The following is a 23954-nucleotide window of genomic DNA, read 5'->3' as shown; positions in this document are numbered from 1 at the left end:
CCACACGAGGACACCAGGTGTTAGGGTTGGAGTTTTATGACAGTTTATTTATTAAATCTGATTCCCTTCAAGTCACCTTCTTGAGTCGATTTCAGTTTTGTTTGTGATAACCTTAAAGCAATAGAAGTTGTAAATAAATTAAATGATTGGCATTTAAGTCTCTTAACGTAATTGTACAAAAGGTTAAACTAGTTTACACAAACTTTTGTCTCCAATACAGCCTGGAAACGTTAAAAAAGATGAACCAGAAATATACAATTGATTAAAGATTAGTTTTGTTTTGTCGCAGTTAGTCCAACCTGTTAATACGTTTGACGAGGACATCCAGAGGACGTCTTAAAAATAAGCATGTTTTCATTTTTAACCTCGATTAAACCACGTAGAGGAATGACATTTAGTTTGAGATTCATATAAGTAAAGCTTTTACACTCACAAAGAAACTATAATACATAAACTGGAAGCATAGTTTTACCATGAACTCTATCTCCTGGATCATTGTGGACCCCGAGCTGTGTGTCACTTCACCTCTAATGGCCACCCTTTTTAAGAGCCGTCTCCTTGTAACCCGATCTTAACATTTAGAAAATGTCACCTCTTTGGTCAAGCAGAAACTGTCCTTTTCCAAAAGGCCAACGGGACTCATGAGACCGAACCTGTCCCCATTTGGCCTCTCTGTTTCGTGGAGGGATTCTGGCAACAGCCAAACAGTCTGCCGTGCCAGGGACAAGAAGACTGTGTGTCCTTTCCCAAACTGCCTCAAAGCAGAGACCAAATGGGACAAGTCCCCCGAGGAGTCAGATAAAGACCGTAGGAAAATTGCTCCAAAAAGAAAGAATGAGGGAACATGGAGATGAGGAGATACCGTGTGAGTGTGTACACGTAGCACGCAAGAATGAAAACTCTGGATAAACATGACTGTAGGTTGGAATATATATATCCAGTTGTGGAGTACCTGCGCCAGGAAGCCGAGCTTTTCCAGGTCAGGGTTCAGGAGGAGGCTACACCTGAATGCATCGCTCCTGCTGTGGTCTGGAACATTCCTCTGGGCTTCAGTAATGACCTCCTAATGGCACTAATGAGCCATCGACAGAGGAGCCCTGCTCCACATGGGTCTGGTGGAACGGAGAGAGGAGGGGCGGGGGGGAGAAAGGTAAACACAGAAATTGGGAGAAAGATGGAGTTGAGTGAAATGGAGAAGGACGAGATCTGTGGGAAGAGGGAAGGAGGGAGGTAAAGGATGGAAAAACATGAACACAGAGTTAGACAAAAGAAAGGAGCATGGTATCCTTAAGAGTTATGTTTGTTTTGGATGGATTGGTGGCGTTCAGCTTACATGTCGTCTGTCATCTGTCAGTCCGTCCGGTCAGAGACCTCAACCACAGTTTCTTTTCCATAAGTAGGATTTTTCCCAATCTTCACCATACCAGAGGTGCCATGCACATTGTTTTGTTAATAGACAACAGGGTTTCTGTCACAATGTTTGGTTTTATATGATTTCTAAAAATACAACAAGATGGTTATAATTTTCTCTTTTCTTCCCCGTGTCTTTTCTCATCCCTTCATTCCCTTTTTTCCACTTTCCGCTCTCTTGTCTTGTCTTGATGCTGTTGTATGTGGAGGTGAGTTATCCATGGGCGAGGTCCAGGATCCCTTCCTCGTCAGCGTCCACCTCATCGCCGACCCCGGCCAGGGCAAGTTCCTGCAGCGCGCTGCCGATGCCGTGCTGTCGTGGGTTCACCCGGAGCTGCAGCTCTTCCGGGTGTCGGAGCGGGCCTGGCCCAAGCACCCTCAAAACGGCACCCCGTCTTCAGGCTGCCAGCCGGCCCTGGCAGTCATCCTCTTCCTCCAGGAGGCGTACGGCGGCGAGGAGCAGATACTGATGCTGCACCGTGCTCTGCAGAGGCCGCCGTGGCGCTACCACCACACTGAAAAAGTCAGTAATGGCCGGCGGATGCTACCTCTGACCCCGTGCAGTCAGGACTTTTTCACCCTGTCTCCTGGCACGCCACTCTGGGCCGTGCGGCAGGTCCATTACGGGAAAGAAATTGTGCGTTTTACTGTTTACTGCCGACATGAAAATTATGTCGACATGGTGCGGCTTTACAAGCTGCTGCTTCAGCGGAGGGTGGCGCAGAAGAAGGAGGACTTTTGCTTCTTTGTGGTGTACTCCAACCCGGATATGGAGATCCAGCTGTCATTTAAGAGGCTCCCGCGAGGTCAGAGTCCGGTGGTGCTGGAGTCAGCGGTGGTGGAGATGAGGGTGCGGGATGTCGGGGCGCTGGTGCCCTTGCTGCCACACCCCTGCAGCCCAATCAGTGAGATCCGCTGGCAGACAGAGGACTACGACGGAAATAAGATCTTGTTGCAGGTGAGAGGGCTTTTTTTTATTGGTGAATTTATTATTTTATATTTACTTTCTTATTTTAGTTGTAAATCTTATGCTCCACTTTTGGAATTTTTTGGGGGACAGTAAAATTAATGCACTGTACAGTAAATAGGGAGTGATTTCCGACATATGCTTGGTGGTTTTTAATGAGATTTATCAAAAATGTCAGTACCTGCTGGTTGTTATCAAGATATTCCAAAAATACTTATTTTCATTCAGTTTGGTGAAAGGTTAGCCCATGAACCAAGGAGCAAATGACTTTCTTCTGGCACCATGTGGGTTTTTATTAAGCCACAGTGATTTTGCTCATAAATCCTGAAACATAAGGACTGGGAGTGAAATAATTTTTTCCTAGTTTTCCTGGATCAAGACAAATCTGTCAGTTTTTATTCAGATCATTTGATCTGTGAAGCTCTGAACACTCTGTCAGAGCACTGTAGCCACCCAGTTTCAAGACAAAATAACCACAGAAAGAATTATGTTTTACTTATTCTGTCTGCAATCTGTATTTATAATTGTGCACAAAAAAAACAGAAAGAAAAGTCAGTGTCTCGGGTGAAAGAGAAACAAGGGAAGGAGAGAGAGACAGAAAGAAGGAGAAACAAATGGTTCAGAAAGGGATGTCAAACAGATTCTGCAGCCAAAAATAACAAACTCATACAGCAGACAAAGCAGCATTGAGGCCCCCTAATTTGTAGCCCCCATTAAACCATCCAACCATAAATTTATCCATCATCATCCATCCATCTTTCATCCAGACTGTAAAAAGTGTGCATGTACACGTCTAACAGAGCAGTGATCACACCAAGATGGAAGCAGTTAGAAAACGTGTGTGAATAAACACACACACACAAACACACACACACGCTCACAAAATGGTCCTTTTTTTGAAAGGGTATCGCTTTCAGAGGGGATGTGTGCCCAGGCAGTGGCAGATTAGCAGTTTTCAAAGTTCAAGCCGATTAAGCAGCAGTCCATTACTGGGATTGGAAAGCACAGAGGGAAACAAAAAGCTAATCTGTCATGACAATGAACCATATGCATGATGCTTAGCTGCCACCTGGCCTGAAGTCATGTGGTCCTCCGCTCTGCTACACACTGCGCTGAGGTGGTTAGCAGGCCGAGAATGGTGTCGCATCAGTTTCTGAATGTAAAAGCATGTAAAACAAAACAACTCTCTTGTGTGTGTGGTAAATATGAAGCCACTATTTTAGCACAAAGACTGGAAACAGGGGGACACATTAAATACAAGCCCCCAGCAGGTGCACCAGGCTTTGAAGCCAATTATTTTCAAACCGTGTATTTACAACAATGGTGTCTGTCACGTGGAGCCATTGGGCCCAAAAAGTCTCTTATTCCAGAGACTCGCATTGTGAAAGAGACGCCTGTAAATCAGCGGGTACAAAATGACTGGTTTTACCATCAGAATTTGATCCATTCAGTCCAATAACATTTGGGAAGTCTAGAAGAGCCACACGATTGAATCATTTTATTACAATTCAGTATTACGGAGAGCTAACAGGAAGTTCTGCTCCACAGATCCACGTACGTTTGTATCCAGGAAGTCAAACTTTTTTTTTTAAATTCATGCACCAAGAAGTCAGTACAATTATCCACAGGGTCTGGGGGATGGGAACAAAAAAATTCTACTTTGTGGTATTTCTTTGGCTGTTGTAGCCTATTAAGCAAACTCCTGCGGTGACCAGCAGCTATTTTCATTATCTATTAATCAAACCATTACCTCCTCGATTTATCTCACTGTCAGACAATAGTGAATAATCCCAACTTCCCAGACCCTAAAGTGACATGTTTTAATATACTGTTTTGTCCAGCCAACAGTCTGAAACCCAAAGAGATTCAGTTAACTATCACACATGACAGACCAGCAGTAAAACACAGAACAAGTAAAACTGAATAATAAAATGAATCAATTGTTAAACCAGTTGGAGGTGCATTTTGGGTCGACTGATCATTTTAACTTTGGCAGCCACAGAAACAACCAAACTGCTGAGCAGATGAAGAAGTACACATTTAACTTAAATCTCAAGTTTCCTTGCTCCTGCAGTGTCGTGCAGTTGAAGATTTAGTGTCCATGTGCGGTGTTTGAGGCCCGCTGCGGTCAGATCTCTGGCTGGCCGAAGATAACGAAAAGCCTCCAAGAGTAAAAGTCTGATGGTGGCTATGTCAACAACCTCATTACCCAGCACCCCCTGCTGCATTATAGCATGTTGTCCTCATAGAAAACCAGACAGCTCCTGTCATGTCGTATTAGCAGACGCACGCTTTCACCCAAACGAGCAAAGAAATAGTTTGAGTACATAACAAATGTGTGCAGTTGACCTGCAGCATCTTTGGGATAACAACACACTTGACCAGCGTTGGCTCTCCTAAAGTGTCATTAAGTTTTAAATTACAGCCTCGACGGTAGACGACAACACCCACTGCCTCTTTCTGTCCTGGGTGAGAGAGATGGGTTTGCAGCTTTGTGGCTCAGAGTGGAGGAGGAGAAGAAGAAGAAGAAGAAACACAGAGAGAAGAAGAGAGTGAGGGAAGGATAAACAGGAGGGAGAAGAAGAGAACCAGAGGGCAGAGGTGGTTAGTGAGAGAGAGAGAGAGAGAGGAAAACAGTGGGGCTTTGTCACACTCCTCCACACACACACACACATTTGTGCTTTCATCCTTGCAAGACACACTGAAACAATACATCCCCAGGCCCCAGACTCTGACTTTAAACCTGCCATAACTGATGTTTTTGGCTGCGTGGGGCCAGTGGGAACACATCATCGGCTTCTAAGTTGAAAAGGAGAATTTTCCTTTTATTAGTCTAAATGTTTTTATACTTACTATAAATGCTAAATAGTGGGATTCAAAGTAAAGTGTTATTTTAAACACAAGTTTCACTCATTGCCTTTCCCCAGAGCTTTCAGCTGTGCTTCAGGTGTCGTCATGTGACCTAAGTATGCAAATGTGGTCACATGATAACAGGTGGTCGTTTAATCAGGTCACGTGATGAGACACAAGACCAGTGGACATGGTTGAACGCTGTGGAAAACACAAGTGAACATGGAGTTTGGAATATTTTAATCACATGAATCTGGTTTGTATTTTGTAGTTAGTGTATTTGAAACCGAAGTTTCAGTGAAATTTATATTACAGTATTTACAAAGCGCTTTTACACTTGCCAGGAGTTAGCGAGGATAAAACAATGGCAGGCAGAGAAGTGGATTCAGGTGGTTTTCAGTGGACGGGGACAGTCGTCCTGGTGAAGGGCTGGAGGAGGTCACATGATCAACAGACCCCCTTATGACATCATAGAGGGAGCCAAATCTGAACGGCCTGTTTTCACACACATTTACTGAAAGATGGAGCAGAAGAAAAAGAGTTTACACATACCGGCGACACATTTATGTGGAAAAGACATTAAAAAAATGCATTTTGCATAATATGAGACCTTTTTATAGCGCTCACATTTCCTTCATTCATGTTCTTTCAGCTCCTCTACGACCTCAGTGGCATCGTGTAAGCTGTCGCTGTCACACAAACACTGTGAAAGGAAGCATTTCTCTCCTACCCGCTGGAGAGAGCTGGTCTGAGAGCCTCTAGATCAGCAGAAAAGAGAGCAGGTTACCCCCCTAAACCCCCTAAACCACCCTAAACCCCCTAAATCCTAACAAGCTGCACACTTACTATAAATAGAGACACTCAATATGTTTGCATTTTTGTGCACTTTCATGCCATCTTTGGTATAACCTTTTCACGTTTAACTAAGACCAACATTTAACTTTGGTCCAGACTTAAATATCTCAACATCTACTCGGTGGTATAGAACCACCATTAAGTCAATCATTTAAATGTCACCAATAATTTGGTTTGTGGAGAAAAACCTCGAAAAATACAAAATGTTCAACTGTTTTCTGTGTAAATTCCTTAAAAGATGAGTTTGGGATAATGTATATAAAGTTGAACACATATGCACCATATAAATAGTTCGATTCAATCCATCATCGGATCAGCAAGATCTGCAAGATTATTTATTAAAGTTAGAAATACAGACATCAGTTGTTTCCTGCATTTGCCTTGTCCTTGTGACAGACTTATGAGGACGAGGTAAATCACATTTCAGCTCTTGTTGTCAGGGAACTTTAAGATTTGCTTCCACAATATTTATTGTTGTTGAGCCTGAACATATGGAAATCTGCAGACTCCCCTCCGTGCCCGAGCTCTTGGAAATAATTGTCCCGAGGCTGCTGTGTGGAAAGTCATTGCTTCTGCTTGTATTGTTTGGTTGGAAAGCCGGATGACAGAGCAGACATGAGAAGAGAAACATGGAGAAACTATCAGCATGGAGAGGAGAGGAGGGGGAGGGACGAGGAACTGAACTGACAGAGCGATGAAATGAATACTGCTGCAGCTGCCGTACATGTTAAAAAAAGAACATTTCAGGGGGGATTTACCTTATTGCTTCTTACTTTTCCAGACATGCTGCTTTGTGGATGATAATCAGACTGAAGATTTGAGGTAGAGCAGGTTTTTGAGCAGCAGTCTCTGTGTTTTGAGATACGTTCATCCAAAAATGGAGGTGTGATACACATGGGGCTCCTCTGGATGCTGATGAATTCTCCAGCTGCTGCTGTGATTCATAAAGTGGCCCGGCTGAGAACAGGGGGGCGTGTGGGGCTTTTGTTAACCCCGGGGGTTCCCATGTTCCTCTTCCTCCTTCACTTTTTTTCCCTCTCCGTGCCTGTATGTCGCGTGAGGAGCGCTTGGTCGTGTGAGAGCCCTACAGTCCTCAAAACGCAGCTCATTCTTCTGTGACCCTCATGACCTCACGGTTAACTTCCTCTTCAGTTTTCAGAGTTTCTGTGCTCTCTTATACTGCAACAGTCCCCTTCTACAAACAAGCAAAAGTATTCTTATCAAACTGCAAAAGGTCGATATTAAACCGTAAAGCTCATGCTGAATATTGCATAATAATGAGATGGTGGGGGGTAATCAGAAATATAGCTAATACATGACACTAAAACATCGAAAATTCAAGATAAACTCTTCTGGAAACGAGACAGACTGGAACCCAAATGTGCCATATTATGTGTGATATAATTTTCACTGCTGTAAAAGTTCCATCAAAGGTCAAATTGCGCTTCCTCTTTGCTGTCCTTCTCATCGGCAGGTCTTATGAACAGTGGAGCAGGAGCACGTATCAACGTGCAAACAGGCGATTAGGAGTGTTTTCATACCCGGTTATGATATAATATTATATACTGCGGTTGTGGAAATTGTGCTCATGTATGTGCACCCAGTTCCACAGCATCTTTATAAATCATGATGTATAAATGGTGAAATCTGAAGTGAAACCACCAAAAAACAGACAGATTTACTAAGTTATAGCGAATCTGTTGCCTCCTGCTGCACATTGAGCCGAGGCAGAGATCGACTCCCTTTTGTTACATAATATGACATGATGTTTTGAAATAAATAAATCAGGAGCTTTTCTTAAAACAGCTACTTTTTCCTCTGGATTTATGCCCTCATGTCTTGTAACACATGGAAAATCCTGTGCTGCTTCTTCAAGTGGTCATTTTAAGGTTAACTGCACATTTTGCAAAAAAATTAACTTGCAACTTGCTCTTGAAGTCCGACTTTTCCACTGCAGACATAAAGACATGTTACAGCAGTAAAAGCACATGTGTAATCAATAATGTTAATATCAGCTGCATTCCAATTAGATCAGCCAAAGCCCTGCTATTTTATATGCTGGCTCACTATCAAGGATCAGCTTAATGGAACTGAGCCAACATTAATGTTATTAGTTCCACCTGACAAGTGATTATTTCTGCTGTAAAAGAGGTTTTTTCTTTTTGATTAGATACAGTTTTGTAGTGAAGACAAAGCAACAAGATTAAACAAAAAAAAGCAGGTTTTTGTGAATGTGGTTTTTTGTTGGTTGGATTATTGAAATAAGTAAAACCAGCTCTTAACGGATGTTTGGGATATGAGAGTAATGGTTCTTGTCTGTTCTGCTCAGGTCCAAGGCGCACACTTCAAGCACCAACAAGATCCCTGCTACATATCATCCTCCATCACTGAATCAGCCTCGGCTCCATCCACCTTCGCACGGAACCCCGCGTCCTACAGGAACCGTCGGCACCACCAGCGGGCGGCGTCCCGTCTCAGAGTCCACCAGAACCCCCACGGCTCCCACGCTCTGGCCTGCGAGGAGCCGGATGAGCGGGAGCAGTGGGCTGACCAGCACCACCCGGACGGCTGGAGGCCCCAGTGGAGGGGCCACGAGTCCGGCTCGGTCTTCTCTCTCCCCAACCTGGGCTCGGCCAGCTCCCGCTCCACCTGCTCCTCTCCTGGGCCTTCTCCCAGCCCCCATCACAGGGGCCACTCCCTCAACAGGAGCTCCTCCCTCATCCCGCCCTTCCGGCTCAACGTGGACGCTTTGATCGGGGCGGAGGAGACGGATGTGGACACGGGAGACAAAGTGAATCCGAGCAGCAGTGTGGACCACACGGTGGTGTCTGCATACATCAAATCCAGCCTGCCGCAGACTTCTCGGCCGCTATCGGCGCCGCCTGAAGACATAGGACCCTCCCTCTCTCCTGGCTTCCCAGAGAACACCTGCAAGGCCGCCACATTGGGCCGGACTCCAAACAGGTTCACCTCCAACAGCACTCCTCCTACCTTCCAGGGGTCACGCTTCCAAAGCACCAGCGCGAACACGAGTGCTGCTGCATCGCTGAGTGATGTTTCCATGAACCAGTCTGACGGCTGCAGCATTATCGGTGCACCAGTTGAAGAGGAAGACAAGATAGAAGAAGAGGAAGACCAAGAATTCTACATTTGATCTGTTGTTGTTTCAGGCAGAGAGGACTCGCTGTGGATGGACAGACTTCAGGGCTGAGACGGTCAGCGCGGCTCCTCTCTGCCCCCTGGTGTGTGCTGATAAAACTGAAATGACAGAGACGGCATAAACTGGAGCTCAACACAATCTGTATTTAAACGTGTGTATTTGTGAATGTTGTCTCTTGCATATAGATTTAAGCTTTGTAAATGTCAGGTTATGTAAGTAAATGAAATTACACATTTAAAGGACCAATCACATAACCGTGTACAGACACACTACTCAATAAATGTCTTTCCCCATCAAGTGTGCAACACGCCACCACTTTAAACTTCCCAAGCTTCATTTACACTTTGTTTATTTTAAAGTATTTTTTCAGCTGCTGTTCTGGTTTGAGCATCAGTGTGAGGATATGATAAATGTTATTTATATAGAAAACACATCCAGAGTAACAGTGAACCTCTGGAGATTCAAGGGAAAGCAGATTAAACTCTGATCATAGATCCAAAGATCACAGACAGATCATTACATATTTTGTCCAACGGTCTCGTACACACACACTCGTAGAGCGTTGAGAGTCAGAGAAAAGCTCCAGCCGTCATTATAATCACCTCATGCCCTCACAAGTGCAGCTGAGCTTTTGAAACAGACAGTAAGTCCTTTATGGGGCCACATTATCTCACACACATACACGTCTGTGGGCACAGTGAGGGGTTTGGTACAATTACCACCCATCAGTAATTCCTAATCAGGAGTAAGTGCACCTCAGAGGGTGCTTCTGCAGCCACAGTACTGGGGAATATGTGGAGAGATTTTGTTTTTTTAGCTCAGCTAATTAGAAAAAGTATAAATTCTGACTTGATTAAGAAAATATGTCCCCATATTTGTGTTTAAGATTCGACTCTGAAGACCCAGTTGTCAAGTAAAGAGGGTCTGTAGCAGCATGTGGTCAGATATCACGGAGCAAAGCTGGCAAAGTGGACGGCTTGATTTTATTCATCGCACGACAAAAAGTAGATTTTCTTTATGCTACAATTAGGTTTGAGTTGTAAGAGCTGCTGGGCCTCATGCTGCTGTCCAAACACACCATCTCATCAGTGCACAGGTGTGTAACAGCGAGGGACGGTGTTGTACATGTCCAGATGGTAACTATAACAAAAGCACCTTCACTTTCATCCATATTTGAGTCTGAGGCTGAACCATAATTCATTTGTCAATGTGTTGCTGATCTGGTTTGTGTCTGTCAGCCAGATTCCTGCCCGTTAACGTAACATTTAGAAATAAAAATATCACATCAGCAGCAGATGGAGGAGGACACTGACGGTCAAGCCAAGCGAGTAAACGCAGTCGACGGGCTTCAGCTTTGCCAAGTTTGACATTCAGCAGATGTTCGATAATCTGGCAGTGAAACTAATTTAACACGTCACTTGTTTGGGAATCTTCTGAGGGCAAACATCCCTTAAAGCTGCTTAAATAAAGCACCTTAAATACCTTAACCTTGACTTCCTTAAATTCCAAACATTTTTAATCCACACAATCAAACACAGGATCCTGCAAATGTGCTGATTTTTATTTATGCCTCAAGGTTCTTTAGAGATACGCTGCTTAATTACCCTTACGCTGTTAAATCCCTTAATAAATAAGGAGAAACAGCTGATTACTTACACCATGCCTAATCCACCTTAATGTGAGCATGGAAAGGGGCTTTAAAGGTATGTGGGACATGTTCACTACATTTATCAAAAAAAAAACTGATGATTATAGTGAGAAGAAGAAAATAAAATGCATTTATATTTGGAAATCTAGAACAAAAAAATGCAATAGGCACAGAAAAATACAGAATAATAAAGACAGAATGTGGCTAAAATAAAGTAAATGGCCTTAAATGAGTTTCACTTCTCTGAAAACTGGATCTTTTCTTGGATTATTCAACCAGACTGTTCTGTAAAGTCCTTGAACGCTCCCTCGCTGCTGCCCTCTTGTGTTGGTCTGTGAGGTTAAGGATTTAATATATAGATGGATGATATATAGACGTCAAACTCATCTTCTGTACTGATACTGTCAGATAGTCCAGCCTTAAAGTTTATCGCTGAACGTCAGAGCAGTTTTGCTGCGACGCTGCTCCGTCTCCAGGAAAATCTTTAACGGCCTCTGAAATCTGCCTCTCTGTGCAGTTTGAGCACTTAAACAGGTGAGAGTCTCCTTGTGAGGTCTCCACACTAGTCTGAGGAGGGCCATCCAGTAATAGTGCACAGTGGTTGTCATGGCAAAGTCTCATTGCAGCCCTGCAGAGGTGATGTCATCATAAACCAATCAGTGCGGAGAGCGGTGTGATGTATTGCTCCCACAGTGCAGAGGTTACACATGAAGAGGTCTGGAAAACAGATCAGCCTGCAAGTTTAGATCCAGAGTTTACCGACAGTCCTTTACATATTTTGTACGATAGTCTGAATTAAACGTTCTTCGCCCTCACCGAGAGTCACATGAAAGCTCCAGCAGTCATCGTAATCACACCGTGTGTTTCTAAGTGCAGCTGAGCTTTTTGAAACCACAGAGAAGAAGTCAGTTTTAGGGCCTTATTAACTCATACACATACATGTGAAGGGGTTTGGTGCAGTGAGGTCAGTGGAGGTGCAATTACCACCAACAACAGTAATTCCTAATCAGGAGTAATTGCACCTCAGGGGGTACTTCTGCAGCCGTGTTATCAGGGGGTGTGTGGAAAGACTTTGGGGTTAGCTCGGCTAATTTTAAAAAGAAGAAATTCTGATTAGATCAAAAAACAATAAAGTAAGTTTTTCCACATGATTGTGTTTAAAAGAGAAGTCAACACACACATCAGTGTGTGAGCCTGGTGGTGTACTGACTGTCAAGGACTCAAACCTGACTCAACTGTAAGACCGTAACACCAAGTAATGCATGTAGTGTAGGAGAAAGTAGAAACAACATAATCTAAAAAGGAAAAGAAGCGATGGACCCATTTGATGGGGATATGGACCTGAAAGTGTCGGGAACCACTGCCACATAATATTTGATTGATAGACAAAGAGTTCAGACAGCCTCCTGCATGGACCACTGCCTCATGCTTCCAGGAGTTAAAAACAAAATTAAAACCAATCAGAAACATGAAATGTATGAAGATGTATAAAAAAAAATAAAGTTTATCGCACATAGAGCTGCAGAATAACAAAGACAGCAAACATCAATTTAAAAAAATAATAGAAATCTGAAATGTTTTCTAAAGATTTTGTCAGTCGTGCAGATGAACTGATGTTACTGAAGCATCATTCAGCATCATGTTTTATAGTTGAAATGACTATTGAAATTTTTTCAATTCAATTTATTTGTATAGCCCAATATCACAACAGAGTGTCTCACAGTGCTTTACAAAGTTCACTGAAATAAACAAGTGTAAGCGAACAAACAATCTAATAAAGAGTCCAGCAGTCGATGAGGCCAATGGATCAGTCCGGTGGATGCCCTTTATGACCCTCCTTCTTCGGGAAGGAAAAACTCTAATTGCTGTCAGTACTAAAGTACTAAAGTACTTAAGTTGAGGTCTCCTATAACTTGGATGACTGTCAGACTTAAACTGACCCACGACTGCAGAAGACTTTTCACTTTGGTATCAGAGGGCAGCAGGTGGTGCTGTAGCGCTACAGAAACAGACTGGAAAGGCTACAACAACCACAACTACTGAACAATTCACTAGCCGGATCCTTGAAAGCCTCACACATGAAAGTCCCCACGGTTTAACTGATGCATTGAACTAAACTAATCTAAGACCTTGTCCTAACTGTGTTTTCTCTTTGCTGCAGTAATGATATATCTCCCTGTGTTTTAAAAGGGTTAATCAGCTGCTGTCTCGTCTCCCCCCATGCACGGCCTTGTGCTCTAAATAACAACCACAGACTTTTTTTTCCCATGGTTCTCCAGAGCCACGCTGCAGCGAGGTGAGGGCTACGTGGGGCACATCCCCTCACGTCGCCCCTCTCACAGTGCCAGCACTAGTGGCTCTAATCCGCCGTGGCGTACCTGGCAGATCGCTCTGGCGACACCGGCTCACAGCGCTGCTGGCGTTGTTGCAGCCTGGCCCGGCCCCGCACACCAGCATCCCCTCTAATCCCTCCCCGCCTGAACTGCCCGAAGGCCAAGGAACCTGACGGGAAGTGGGGCATTGGAGGTGAAGTCAGTGCATCTCTGCTCTGTGCTGAACTGTACTCAGAAACCAGCGTTCACGGCCGCTTTGAAACTGTTTGTGCTTTGCAGCTGCAGTATTTCTCTCGGGTGGATGAAGCTTTAAACACAGACCACAAACCACAGGAATGCTCAGTGGTTTGTAGTCATTCCACTCTGTAAACTGCTCTCATCCTCCTCCTCCTCCTCCTCCTCCTCCTCTGCCTCCGTTCATTATCATTTTCCCTGCAAGGTCAAAGGTCAGGGGGTGGAGGCGGGACTGGGGTGAACGGTCTGAATGGAGAGCCTGGGGACAGTCTCCGTTAGTTAGGGATTAAGTTGCTGCCGTGTGGAGAAAGGCGGAGGCATCGCAGAGTCACACAGACAGTCATCAATGAAGGAAAAACTCTCATGCAGTAATGATAAGCTCCTGGTAACACAGACTGACATGCACATGCACATGTTAGGTATTAGTATCATTGTTAAGGACTGACATGCATCACTTAACTCCTAAACCCAGCTGATGTGGAAATACCCACTCTCTCTCATGAGGTGCACTCAAAACGTTAGAAAAGGTACATTTGCCTGTGAATGCTGGTCGATCTTGAAATTACATTTATGTAAATTGCATACTCCCAAACTACTTGAGATGTCCTGCAGGTGTTAAACTGAGATTCAAGGTGAGTTTAGAGAAGCTTTTCCTTCAGCAGATGAACGTGAAAACGGCCCTCTGGTGTCAAACTCTGCACGTGCATCATCCTGCACAGTGAGGCTCAAACATTAAAGTGAAGAAACACTGATTTTCAAGTCATTTTTTGCAGAAAGCAACATTCAAAGTGCGTATTTACTTGTCAGGTCTTGTGGTCAGTGGTCAGCATTATGAAAAACTCTCAGTGTGAAGACTAGAGACTAGACCTGGACCCCATAGGGAAGAGCAGCTCTGTCATGTAGTGCAGCAGTATTGGCCGTAGCCTGGTACAAACTGGTTGGCGTGCCAGGTCGCTGCTTCAGCTTGGCCCGGCTGGAACCAAGTGGCAGCTGACCAGACTGTGGGGTAAACTGGCAGCTCAAAGGGCAGCGAGAGTGACTGTGTTGTTAAAATTAGTAATGTTGTAATGACACGGTGCGGAGAGAGCACATGATCACCTGCACGGATAAGTGTAGACCGATGCAGGTCCTGTCGGGCCGAGGCCTCCCGGGCACCGCTCCACATGAGGGGGGACACTGCTGAGTAAGCTGTCCTCCACTCCGACCCCTCCGAGCAGCGGCAGCTCGCTTTGCAGTTGGTCCCGGGAGCGAATCATTATTTGTATATCACAAATATGAACCTCTAACATAGCGTTCCTCCAAAGGCCTCACAACCGCCAAGATGAAAGCTGCTGTTTATGGTGGCATCTTTTCAAACGATTGTCTTTGGTCAGCTACCGTGACATTTCATCTCATCCATCCCAGGCCTTAAAAGTCCAAATTCCTGTGTCCAATGTGGAGTTGGGGCGTTGGGTTTTAAAGAATGTGGCAACTCCGTTTAATGAAGCCAAGCCATGCCTGCACTAATTAGTCAAGCCCAGTAATGACCGGAATCCCCCTTTAGACAAAGCAGCCAAATACCTGATGGCTACCAATCATGGTCTCTCCTTCATGGGAAAAAATGCCCGCAGTTTATTTTGCTGACTGTCATGTCCCCAATTAAGAGGGACAGTCGAGGGGAGATCACATAGCAGATTGATTTTAGGTGAAACACAGGGCATTCTTCTTTTTCTCGTCTGTGTTGTGCAGCATATAGACTGAATTATAAAGGTCAATATGATACATACACATTCTGTACTTGAAGGAGTGAAAAGTGAATCAGACAGAAGCTCCTCAATTTGCCCTGCTTCCCTCTCGCTGCGAGATAACTCCACTAAAAGAGCTGTTAAGAGGGGGTGATGGAGACTCCTGAGGCAGACACAGTAGAGATTTATCTGTGGAATTGCTTTAAACTATAATGGCATCAAAGGGCCTGATTCCAGTCAGCAGACTGAGTCCTGATGTCCTGCAGTTTCAGCTGAAGCAGTAAAAAGGAAGATTCTGTGAGCCTTAGCATTTAGCTCAGAGCTGCTAGCATGGCTGCAGACCCCTGTTTTCTAAATGGTCCCATTCCAATAAAGATATAAAGTGTTTTATCTTTATCTCGTGCAAGATTTGAACAGGTGTCATCCACGGATTAGATATTTCTTTTCTTTAATTTTCTGACCGTCGTGTTGGCTGATATGGAGCAGCGACAGGCTCCTGATGAGTGAGTCCACATTCCTCAGAGTGATACCAATTAGAAATTCTGACGCAGTGATGTGACGCTCAGAGCAGAAGTGTCTTTTGATCATCACAACAAAAGGCCAAATGACTTGCGTAGAAGCCTGGATGTGTGTGTGTGTGTGTGTGTGTGTGTGTGTGTTGGGAATGTTAATAATGAACTGTATTTGTTAACAATAAGACTTTTGGCTCAGTTATACAGTTAAAAATATTCATGTTACTTAGAAAAACAATATAAAACACAGGAAAACACAAAATTAACACTAGTGCAGAAAAGCAGACGGAGCTCCGCACTATTTCAGTGGTTCTGTTCACGGTGGAAGTACTTCAGGAGGTAAATGTCACCTTTCCAAATGCTCAGGGGCCAAATAAAACCAAAACAAACGCTGGCTGATCACCGGGGAGTGTAGGATCCAACCGTACAACTGGGAGAGCACGTCTCTGGCTGCTCATTTCTTTCGGGCCCAAAACGAAATGAGTGGACGGCTGACCTGCCTGGCTGCATGAGCACCTGCTTACACTCGTTGTGCATGACCCCAGTCTTTCACAAGGCTGACACTAGCGAGCCGCTCGCAGTAGAACAGCAGAGAAAGTAACAGCCAAACTTTAAGCCACGGCTCAGCGACAGACACTGTGACGAAGGACGAGGAAGAGATTCTCTAGTTTGTGCACTGCAGGATCTCCTCTAGTGGGCAGCCTGTCTTCTCGTCACTGCTGTGGATTCATCACGCAGCAGTAACGTTAGTCAGCAGTGTGCTCGTGTGTTTGGGGGAGTAGCTTTGGAGGAAAGCCTCAGAAGAGGAGGTGGGATATTTTCATCTGGATACTTTCAAAATCTCTCTACTCTTACTAGTTTCTCCAACACTGCAGACGCTGCCTTTAAGTGAACAACAAACGGTGACCAGAGCAAACAAAGTGGAGGCTAAATCCCACACTTTGTACATCCGATCACCGTGGGACAGGTTCAGGAGGGCGGAGGTGGATCTGTCAGGTCGTCCCTCCACCAGGAGTGGCCCTCCTCCTCCACTGTCCCCTGGTTCCCCTGATATCCTCCCCCTTCGGCGCGCTCTCAGGTGGAGGGTTTACAGCAGTTATTCTGGTGGCTCCAGAGCACGCGAACGCATCACGGCCTCCCACCTGCAATGATTGGGGTAACCATGGCAGCTCCCATGGTGCACATGCTAACAACATGTTAAACACGTTCACTAGCAAGGACCACGCTACAACATAACGTCATGTGAATTTAAAGTTTGGAATATTCAAAATGTTGTTCAGGACGGATGAATGGATATGGATGAACGGGGAGACTCAGTTTGGGGGTTCTGTCTCAGGTGTGTTCTCCACCTGAGCTTGTTTTAGGCCCCCGGACGTCACCTAGAGCTACACACAGGAGAAGTATGCACCAGGTTGAATAGGAAAGGATGGAGGAAGGAGGGAAGAGAGGATAAACAGATGCAGGTATGGCTGAGTTGGATGTAGGATGAGATAGGGAGGAAGAGAAAGGGAGGGTGGGGTGAGAAACCTGAGACAAACAGCACTGAATGGGTAAAAGACACCTGACAGGTGATTAGAGGTGTGGTTTGACATGCTGATAACTCACTGCCAACGTGTTGTGAGCTTGTGACGTATTTGAGCTGCTGGGCTTTCCATAGATCCATAGATCCATAGATCCATAGATCCATAGATCCTACACTTCCCAGTGATCAACCAGCGTTTGAGCTTTTGGAAAGGTTAGGTTTACCTGCTGAAGTAGTCTGACCTGTTCAGGGTGGGAGAACTTCTGCTACTACAAAGGTCAACGAATGGTCTGTTTTCCATCTCTGGTGTGAGGAGAGGAGCATGTGGTCATTGAACTCACCACTACTACACTGTGCTGCTTGTTGCTTTATATCATTCTCATACTTTGTACAAACTACAATTATTAGGCTGTTTTCTGTTTTTTCTAAATCTTCAAGGGTCTCTATTGCCCTAAAAACATCACAAGAAATTATACTATTATTATACTATAGATAGACAGACAGACAGACAGACAGACAGATAGATAGACAGATAGACAGATAGATAGATAGATATTTAGACAGATAGACAGACAGACAGACAGACACATAGATAGACAGACAGATCTAACTTTCCTGATTATTCTAAAATGCTCTTTTTTTCCTCCTGGTGAAAATGTGTTTCCAGACTATTGATGTATTTTCCAGAGAACTTGCACGCGTGCCGTGCCGTGCTGTGTGTGTGTGTGTGTGTGTGTGTGTGTGTGTGTATGTGTGTGCGTGTGTGTGTATGTGTGTGCGTGTGTGTGTGTGTGTGTGTGTGTGTGTGTGTGTGTGTGTGTGTGTGTGTGTGTGTGTTTTCTCTTCCCTCTGCCCGGTTTGGGATTTGCTGCTCAGTGACATGCCTCCCTCCGCCTGGCTCCTTATAGCTCCGGGCGGCAGGAATCCCGGACGAGTGGTACGGACATCGCCGACGGAGACCGCAAACACGGCGCGGAGCGTTCCCCTTTAAACAAGGTCTTATGACTGCAGCCTGCTTCAGTGGAAGAGCAGCGGAGGACCGAAGCACAGACTGACAGCCGGGGACAGCAGAGCACCGATCCGCGGACGAGGAACCGGGGACGGTGACCGACAGCCGGGGACGGACAGGACGCAGCTGCCCTGCACGGGCTGGATGGTTGGTGCAGGTCTGAGACAGCAGCTGGAGTCAGACGGACTCTTCTTCACCTGTCTGCAGGTAGGACCCGCTGCTGCACCTGTCTCCTCCTCACCTGAGCTCGTGCATCAAGAAAAAAGACATTAGAGTCATCAGCAGGTCATCTGAGGAGATCAAAACTGTCCATTAAGCCTCATAAGGACTCAGTCAGTGTAAAGAGAGTCTATAGGGCTCATTTAGTTTTCATTTACTGAGGAAAAAGTGGCGATAGTGGCTGCATTCAAAATATTAAAGAGAAGTAGAAGTTTGAATTAAGTATCACCTGCAATATAAAGTTAAATTATCAACTTCTTCTCATAATTATTATTATTATTATTATTATTATTATTATTATGCATTAACATGTAAGCAACAGCTGATTGGGATGGAGCTACTTTATGTTAAACTGTTAAACTACTATAGCTGTTGAAAAAAGTATATTAAAAGTATATAAAAGTATATATATAAGTATATATGTATATATATATATGTATATTGTATATATAAGTATATTGCGTAGAGTTTAAATAGTACAAGTACCCTGTACACTGTAAATCTACAGTACTTGAGTAATGTATGTTCCTATGATATATCTGCGAGCTCATGTTTCTGGGAAAGGTTTGGATATTTGCAGGTGATGAAACATTACCTGATTACAAGATTGGAATATTGCCAATCAATAATCCTGTTGAAATGAACTTTTCTAGCAGGAATATTTCCAGATTTCTATGTATGCTGCATAACCTGATGCAGAGAAAGTGTGCAAACCCCACCCATCACAGTGCTAGTAAGGACTCCACTGGAAGTCAGTAGTTGCCTGTTGTTGACCTCACTGACCTCGTTTCTTTTCCTTCCTTTGGGCTTACAGGATTTAGTTTTTTCCGTTGCACCCTGTGGACACTTCCCCTCCTGCAGCACTGAGGACATGTGTCGCCTGCCGGTGGCTTTACTCGTTTGCTTGTGGTTGGTGGAGAGAAGCCGCTGTGACGGCAGCCTTCAGGACAACATGGGAGAGCTGCACACCAGGTTCGCCGTGGGCCTCTACCAGACGCTCACCGGGACGGAGAACAACTCCAACCTGATCATGTCACCGGTGAGCGTCTCCTTGTCTCTGGGGCTGCTGCAGCTCGGTGCCAGGGGACACACGCTGGCTCAGCTGGAGGGAACACTCGGATACAACGTGAACGGTAGGATTCATCCCAGATTTCTCATGTGGAGTTTAAAGAGCCAGAGCTCGTATTCAGGTGGCTGCTCCTCATGCTGTGAGAGCGAGGCTGCGGAGGCGGTTGGTGGCCCTCAGTGCCGGTGGTACCAGGTGGTGTGGAGCGGTGCTGCTGCTGCTGTTGGCCCTGCAGAGCACAGTGGTGTCTGGAGCCATAATACCTGCCTCCACACCAACTCTAATCTCATTAACCACTCCTGTAGCTCGGCCTCGGGGTCGAGGGGTCAGTGCGTTTGATTACAAACAAAATGAGAGCTGGAGCTGCTGTTTCTTTGTGATCTCACATGTGATCTCACATGTCAGGCCTGGGATGGAAATTGATGATACTGGTACCTCCGTTGTGATCTGACAACTGATGATCATCTTATATTTCCACCAAATCCGGTTAAACATACTCATTTTAAACTTAACTGAGCTAAAACACCACCAGGCTGCAGCTATTATTTTCTTAAATTGTCTTTAAAATGTCAGAAAGTAGTGAAAATCTATAGCACATCTATGTTTTGTGTGACCATCAGTCCAAAATTCAAACATATACAATTACTTTTGGATATAAAATGGCAAAAGATTCTCAGATTTAAGGTTAATGTAACCTGCAAGTATTTGGCATTTTGCTTGATAAATGACACAAAAGATGAACTGATCATCTAAAAAGTTGAAAAAAAAGAAACCTCGGACCCACGGCTGCTTCTACCTACTCACAGTAACCGCTGTACGCAGAGAATCTGTGTTTGACTTCGATTTGGATCATTTTTATCTACAAATACGAGGAGTTTATCAGCTGAGAAGATCCCTGTGGTCTGTAGCGCTCAGCAGACTGAGAGAATGTGTTAAGCAAAGCCCAAATTAAATCAACGAGCATTTGTTTGTGCTCAGTCCTGCAGGGAAATGCTGCGAATTCAGTGACGCTGCAGCTGAAACAAGCTGGAAGCTGTTGAGTTGAATCCTTTTAAGTGCTGATTATTCAGTTATACAGACGAGTCGAGTCATTTTTTAGACCTCTGTGTCTGACCTGTCCTCTGTTTCTTCCTACCTTGCAGATGCCCAGGTACAAGACTTCCTGTTGCATTCACAGGGTGGCATAAGCAACACCAGCCAGGGAATGTGGCTGCAGCAGACCTGCACATTATTAATACAGAGCGGCGTTCAGCTCCTGACAGAGTTCACACAGCACGCAGCGGCCTGGGCCAACACCAGCGTCGTCCGAGCCAACTTCAGCCAGCCCAACCACACTCGCAGCCAGCTGGAGCGAGCGGGACACAACCACGGTGAGCAGGACAGCTTCACGAAAGAGTCAGACCTCCACTGATCCATATCTTTATATAGAAAATGAATGAAATCAGGGGGTGTATGATGACGGGGATTCCCCCTCCTCGCTCCATGGAGCTGATTATTTTGGTTTTACAGCTCATTTACCGTCTGGCTCAGTCTCAGTGCTCTTATCAGCCTCACTACCAGCAAACAAGATCTGATAAACCCGCCGCACACAACCTGCTTTCTGCTGGATGTGTAGATGTGCAACAGTTTCCTGTATGTCAGCTTTCACAGCTCCATGGAGTGACAGTGTGTCACTCAGGGCTGTGTGTCAGCCTGTTATGGAGATCCTCTGCCCCCTAGTGACCACAGAAATCAATCAACGCAGCTCTAACTTCTCTAACTCTGAACTCTTAGAGCAGTGGTTTCTTACTATTTAAGCTTGTGTAGTGTTTTTCACTTCTGCAGTCAGAAAAAAGAAAGATCAATGTCCAAAAAAACTGATTACATGCAGAGGAAACGTTTAGTGAAGCAGTACCTGAGATGTTTGAGGACTCACTTCTGTTTACTCACAACAAAAATGTCATAGTGTTCACTGCAGGTGTCTCTAAACATACTTTACTTTACTATCAGTACTTTCTTCATCCCCTCAAACTCCCATCAGGTGTATTTCCAAATGCTTCCCTGCTGCTCTTTGCATCAGACCACATTAGCCAACAGTCTGCTGACTCCTCAGAGATGCCCTCTACATTAAACCCTGCCGTTCCCTCATTACCTCCCAGATGAGCTGTGGCCCCTCCAGGCAGGCAGCAGCAGCGGAGAGCTGTCGGGCTCGGGCGAGGCCCAGGCGGACGCCGTGTGGTGGGGCCACCGGCTGCAGATGGCCCTGGTCAACACGGTGGCCTTCAGGGGCGTCTGGCAGAAACAGTTCCTGTTCACCAACACCCAGAACCTGCCCTTCATCCTCTCCGATGGGAGTGCCATCAAGGTGCCCATGATGTATCAGTCCACAGAGGTCAGCTTTGGTAAGAGACACACTAATATTCACACAGCTGTTGAACCGTGAAGTGAACGTACTGCATGTAGTTTAAGACTCACAGAATAAGCAGAGATCCACCTCAGTGAACAAATGAATGGAAAAACTCACCTGAACTTGTTACTTTGCCCGGCAGGTCAGTTCAGGACGGCACTGGATCAGCGCTACACCGTGTTGGAGCTGCCGTACCTGGGCCGCTCCCTGAGCCTGCAGGTGGTGCTGCCCAGCGAGAGGAAGACGCCGCTGTCCTCCATCGAGTCCCAGCTCACCGCTCGCCAGGTGGCCTCCTGGGACACCGGCCTGCGCAGAACCAAGATGGACGTTTTCCTACCCAGGTTAGGACCCTGAGCCCTGTTGAAGATGATTTTTAGAACATTACTTCTAGGCTCTTGTCAGCGTGGGTGGAGATGATGAACCGACAGCTTTCTGTGGGTCCACAGGTTCAGGATGGAGAACAAGTTCAACCTGAAGTCAGTCCTTCCCGCCATGGGCATCAGTGACGCCTTCAACCCAACGGCAGCTGATTTCAGTGGAATATCAGGTTAATACATGTACTTCTTTAAACATACGTCAGATGACGAACAGGATAACGTACCGTAAGCTGCAGGTCCCACTGTGATTACTGTAGCTGACAGTTTGACTCTCTCTGCAGTGGAGGAGAGTCTCTATGTGTCTGACGCCTTCCATGAAGTGAGAATAGAAGTCACAGAAGATGGGACGAAGGCAGCTGCTGCTACAGGTGAGTAACACTCTGCATCAGAAATAGAAATGTTGTCACATTAACGAGATGCAACATGTAAACAGCCATTTTTTTGACCAGGATAAAGAGTTGAGAGATGTGAGTAAATATATGCTGTATTTATCTTAACCTTGCAGCTATGGTGCTACTCAAACGATCCCGTGCTCCTGTTTTCAAGGCGGACCGGCCGTTCTTATTTCTTCTACGACAAACTAACACAGGTAATCATGCCCTTATGAAGATGCCAGTAGTGAACATGATATTCTTCGTGTCAACAAACCCCATGAAAAGACCAAAACCATTAATGAATGTAGACTGTTGCACTGGGTGATGTGCTCCTCCACTGGAGCACCAAATAAATTCAGTGGTGTATTCCTCCACCACGGAAAATAGTCCCCAGCAACAACAAAGGCAGTATTACCTGTCTGAGTAACGCCTGCTAAAAAATTACCCAGGGATCCCGGAGGCATGTAGTCTTTTCATGGGATTCAGGGAGCATTTTTCCACAAGCACAACTACATCTTTAGAAGAATTACAGATATTCTGTCGTTCAGTATTCACGTTGTGTATTTTAGGACTTAAATTAATAATTTGTGATCCTTATTTTTGCTCCGTTCTCCATTTCAGGGTCCATCTTGTTCATGGGCCGAGTGATGAACCCAGCAGACCAAGTGCCCTGAGACTTATATACCTTAAAAACACCTCTCACACACACACACACACACACCCACACACACTCCTGCCCCTATTTCATTACTGGTATTTATTTGTGGACCAACAGGAGGGTCCGCGGACACTTCAGGAAGAGGGACAATATTTTTGTACATGTCTGTAAATAAAATTTTAATACATGTTTTTACACTCGGGGTGTTTTGGTCCTTTATTATTCTGTCCGGTGCACCGCTGCTGTGATTACCAATAAACAAGAGCAGAGTCACATCTTTACAGAACACTTTATTTACATGGCCCTTCACAGTGTAAAATAGAAACTTTATTCATGGAAATACTTACAAAAAGGCCATTTTCCACTGAACATTCTTTTTAAATAGTACTCTAGGGTTATTTACATCTTTACAGTGTATTCAAAATACTCTTTTGGTAGCGGCCTCTTCACAAACAAAGACAAGTATGGCAGATTTTGGTCCCTGTCCAAGGATGGAGGGAACAGAAGAGGGCTGCCCTCTGAATCAGAAATCAACTCTTGACCTCTAGACCTTAATTCAGATTATTTGTGTACATTTGAGAAAATTGAACAGGCCTGACAAAACAATGAGGGTTTGTTTTTGGGGGGGAGGGGAGGGGGGGAAATAAACT

The 23954-nt window shown here is 45.1% G+C and overlaps 2 protein-coding genes and 1 long non-coding RNA gene across 3 annotated transcripts in view; 2 read left to right on the top strand and 1 right to left on the bottom strand.

The window, feature by feature from the left end:
- Positions 1 to 23954, bottom strand: part of LOC139208052 (uncharacterized) — a 101461-nt gene that overhangs the window by 23543 nt on the left and 53964 nt on the right. The window lies entirely within an intron of this gene.
- On the top strand, positions 1514 to 9479 carry LOC139208570 (protein FAM124A). Its single transcript, XM_070838289.1, has 2 exons — positions 1514 to 2368; positions 8412 to 9479. Exons 1-2 carry the CDS (start codon positions 1514 to 1516, stop codon positions 9234 to 9236), a joined length of 1680 nt encoding a protein of 559 aa, XP_070694390.1. The 3' UTR covers positions 9237 to 9479.
- On the top strand, positions 18369 to 23320 carry serpine3 (serpin peptidase inhibitor, clade E (nexin, plasminogen activator inhibitor type 1), member 3). Its single transcript, XM_070838287.1, has 9 exons — positions 18369 to 18431; positions 19258 to 19576; positions 20652 to 20879; positions 21648 to 21890; positions 22038 to 22236; positions 22342 to 22442; positions 22554 to 22640; positions 22778 to 22861; positions 23268 to 23320. Exons 1-9 carry the CDS (start codon positions 18369 to 18371, stop codon positions 23318 to 23320), a joined length of 1377 nt encoding a protein of 458 aa, XP_070694388.1.

The sequence above is a fragment of the Pempheris klunzingeri genome, chromosome 10 (genome assembly GCF_042242105.1).
Source record: "Pempheris klunzingeri isolate RE-2024b chromosome 10, fPemKlu1.hap1, whole genome shotgun sequence".
Taxonomy (NCBI): Eukaryota; Metazoa; Chordata; class Actinopteri; order Acropomatiformes; family Pempheridae; genus Pempheris; species Pempheris klunzingeri.
The sequence above is the reverse complement of the archived record's forward strand: the minus strand, read 5'-3'. Positions and strand labels throughout refer to the sequence as shown.

Coding starts and splice junctions, on each gene's coding strand:
- LOC139208570 (XM_070838289.1), top strand. CDS start 1,514: ATGGTTATAATTTTCTCTTTTCTTCCCCGTGTCTTTTCTCATCCCTTC. Junction 2,369..8,411: donor GAAATAAGATCTTGTTGCAG/GTGAGAGGGCTT, acceptor TGTTCTGCTCAG/GTCCAAGGCGCACACTTCAA.
- serpine3 (XM_070838287.1), top strand. CDS start 18,369: ATGGTTGGTGCAGGTCTGAGACAGCAGCTGGAGTCAGACGGACTCTTC. Junction 19,577..20,651: donor ACTCGGATACAACGTGAACG/GTAGGATTCATC, acceptor CCTACCTTGCAG/ATGCCCAGGTACAAGACTTC. Junction 22,237..22,341: donor ATGGACGTTTTCCTACCCAG/GTTAGGACCCTG, acceptor GTGGGTCCACAG/GTTCAGGATGGAGAACAAGT.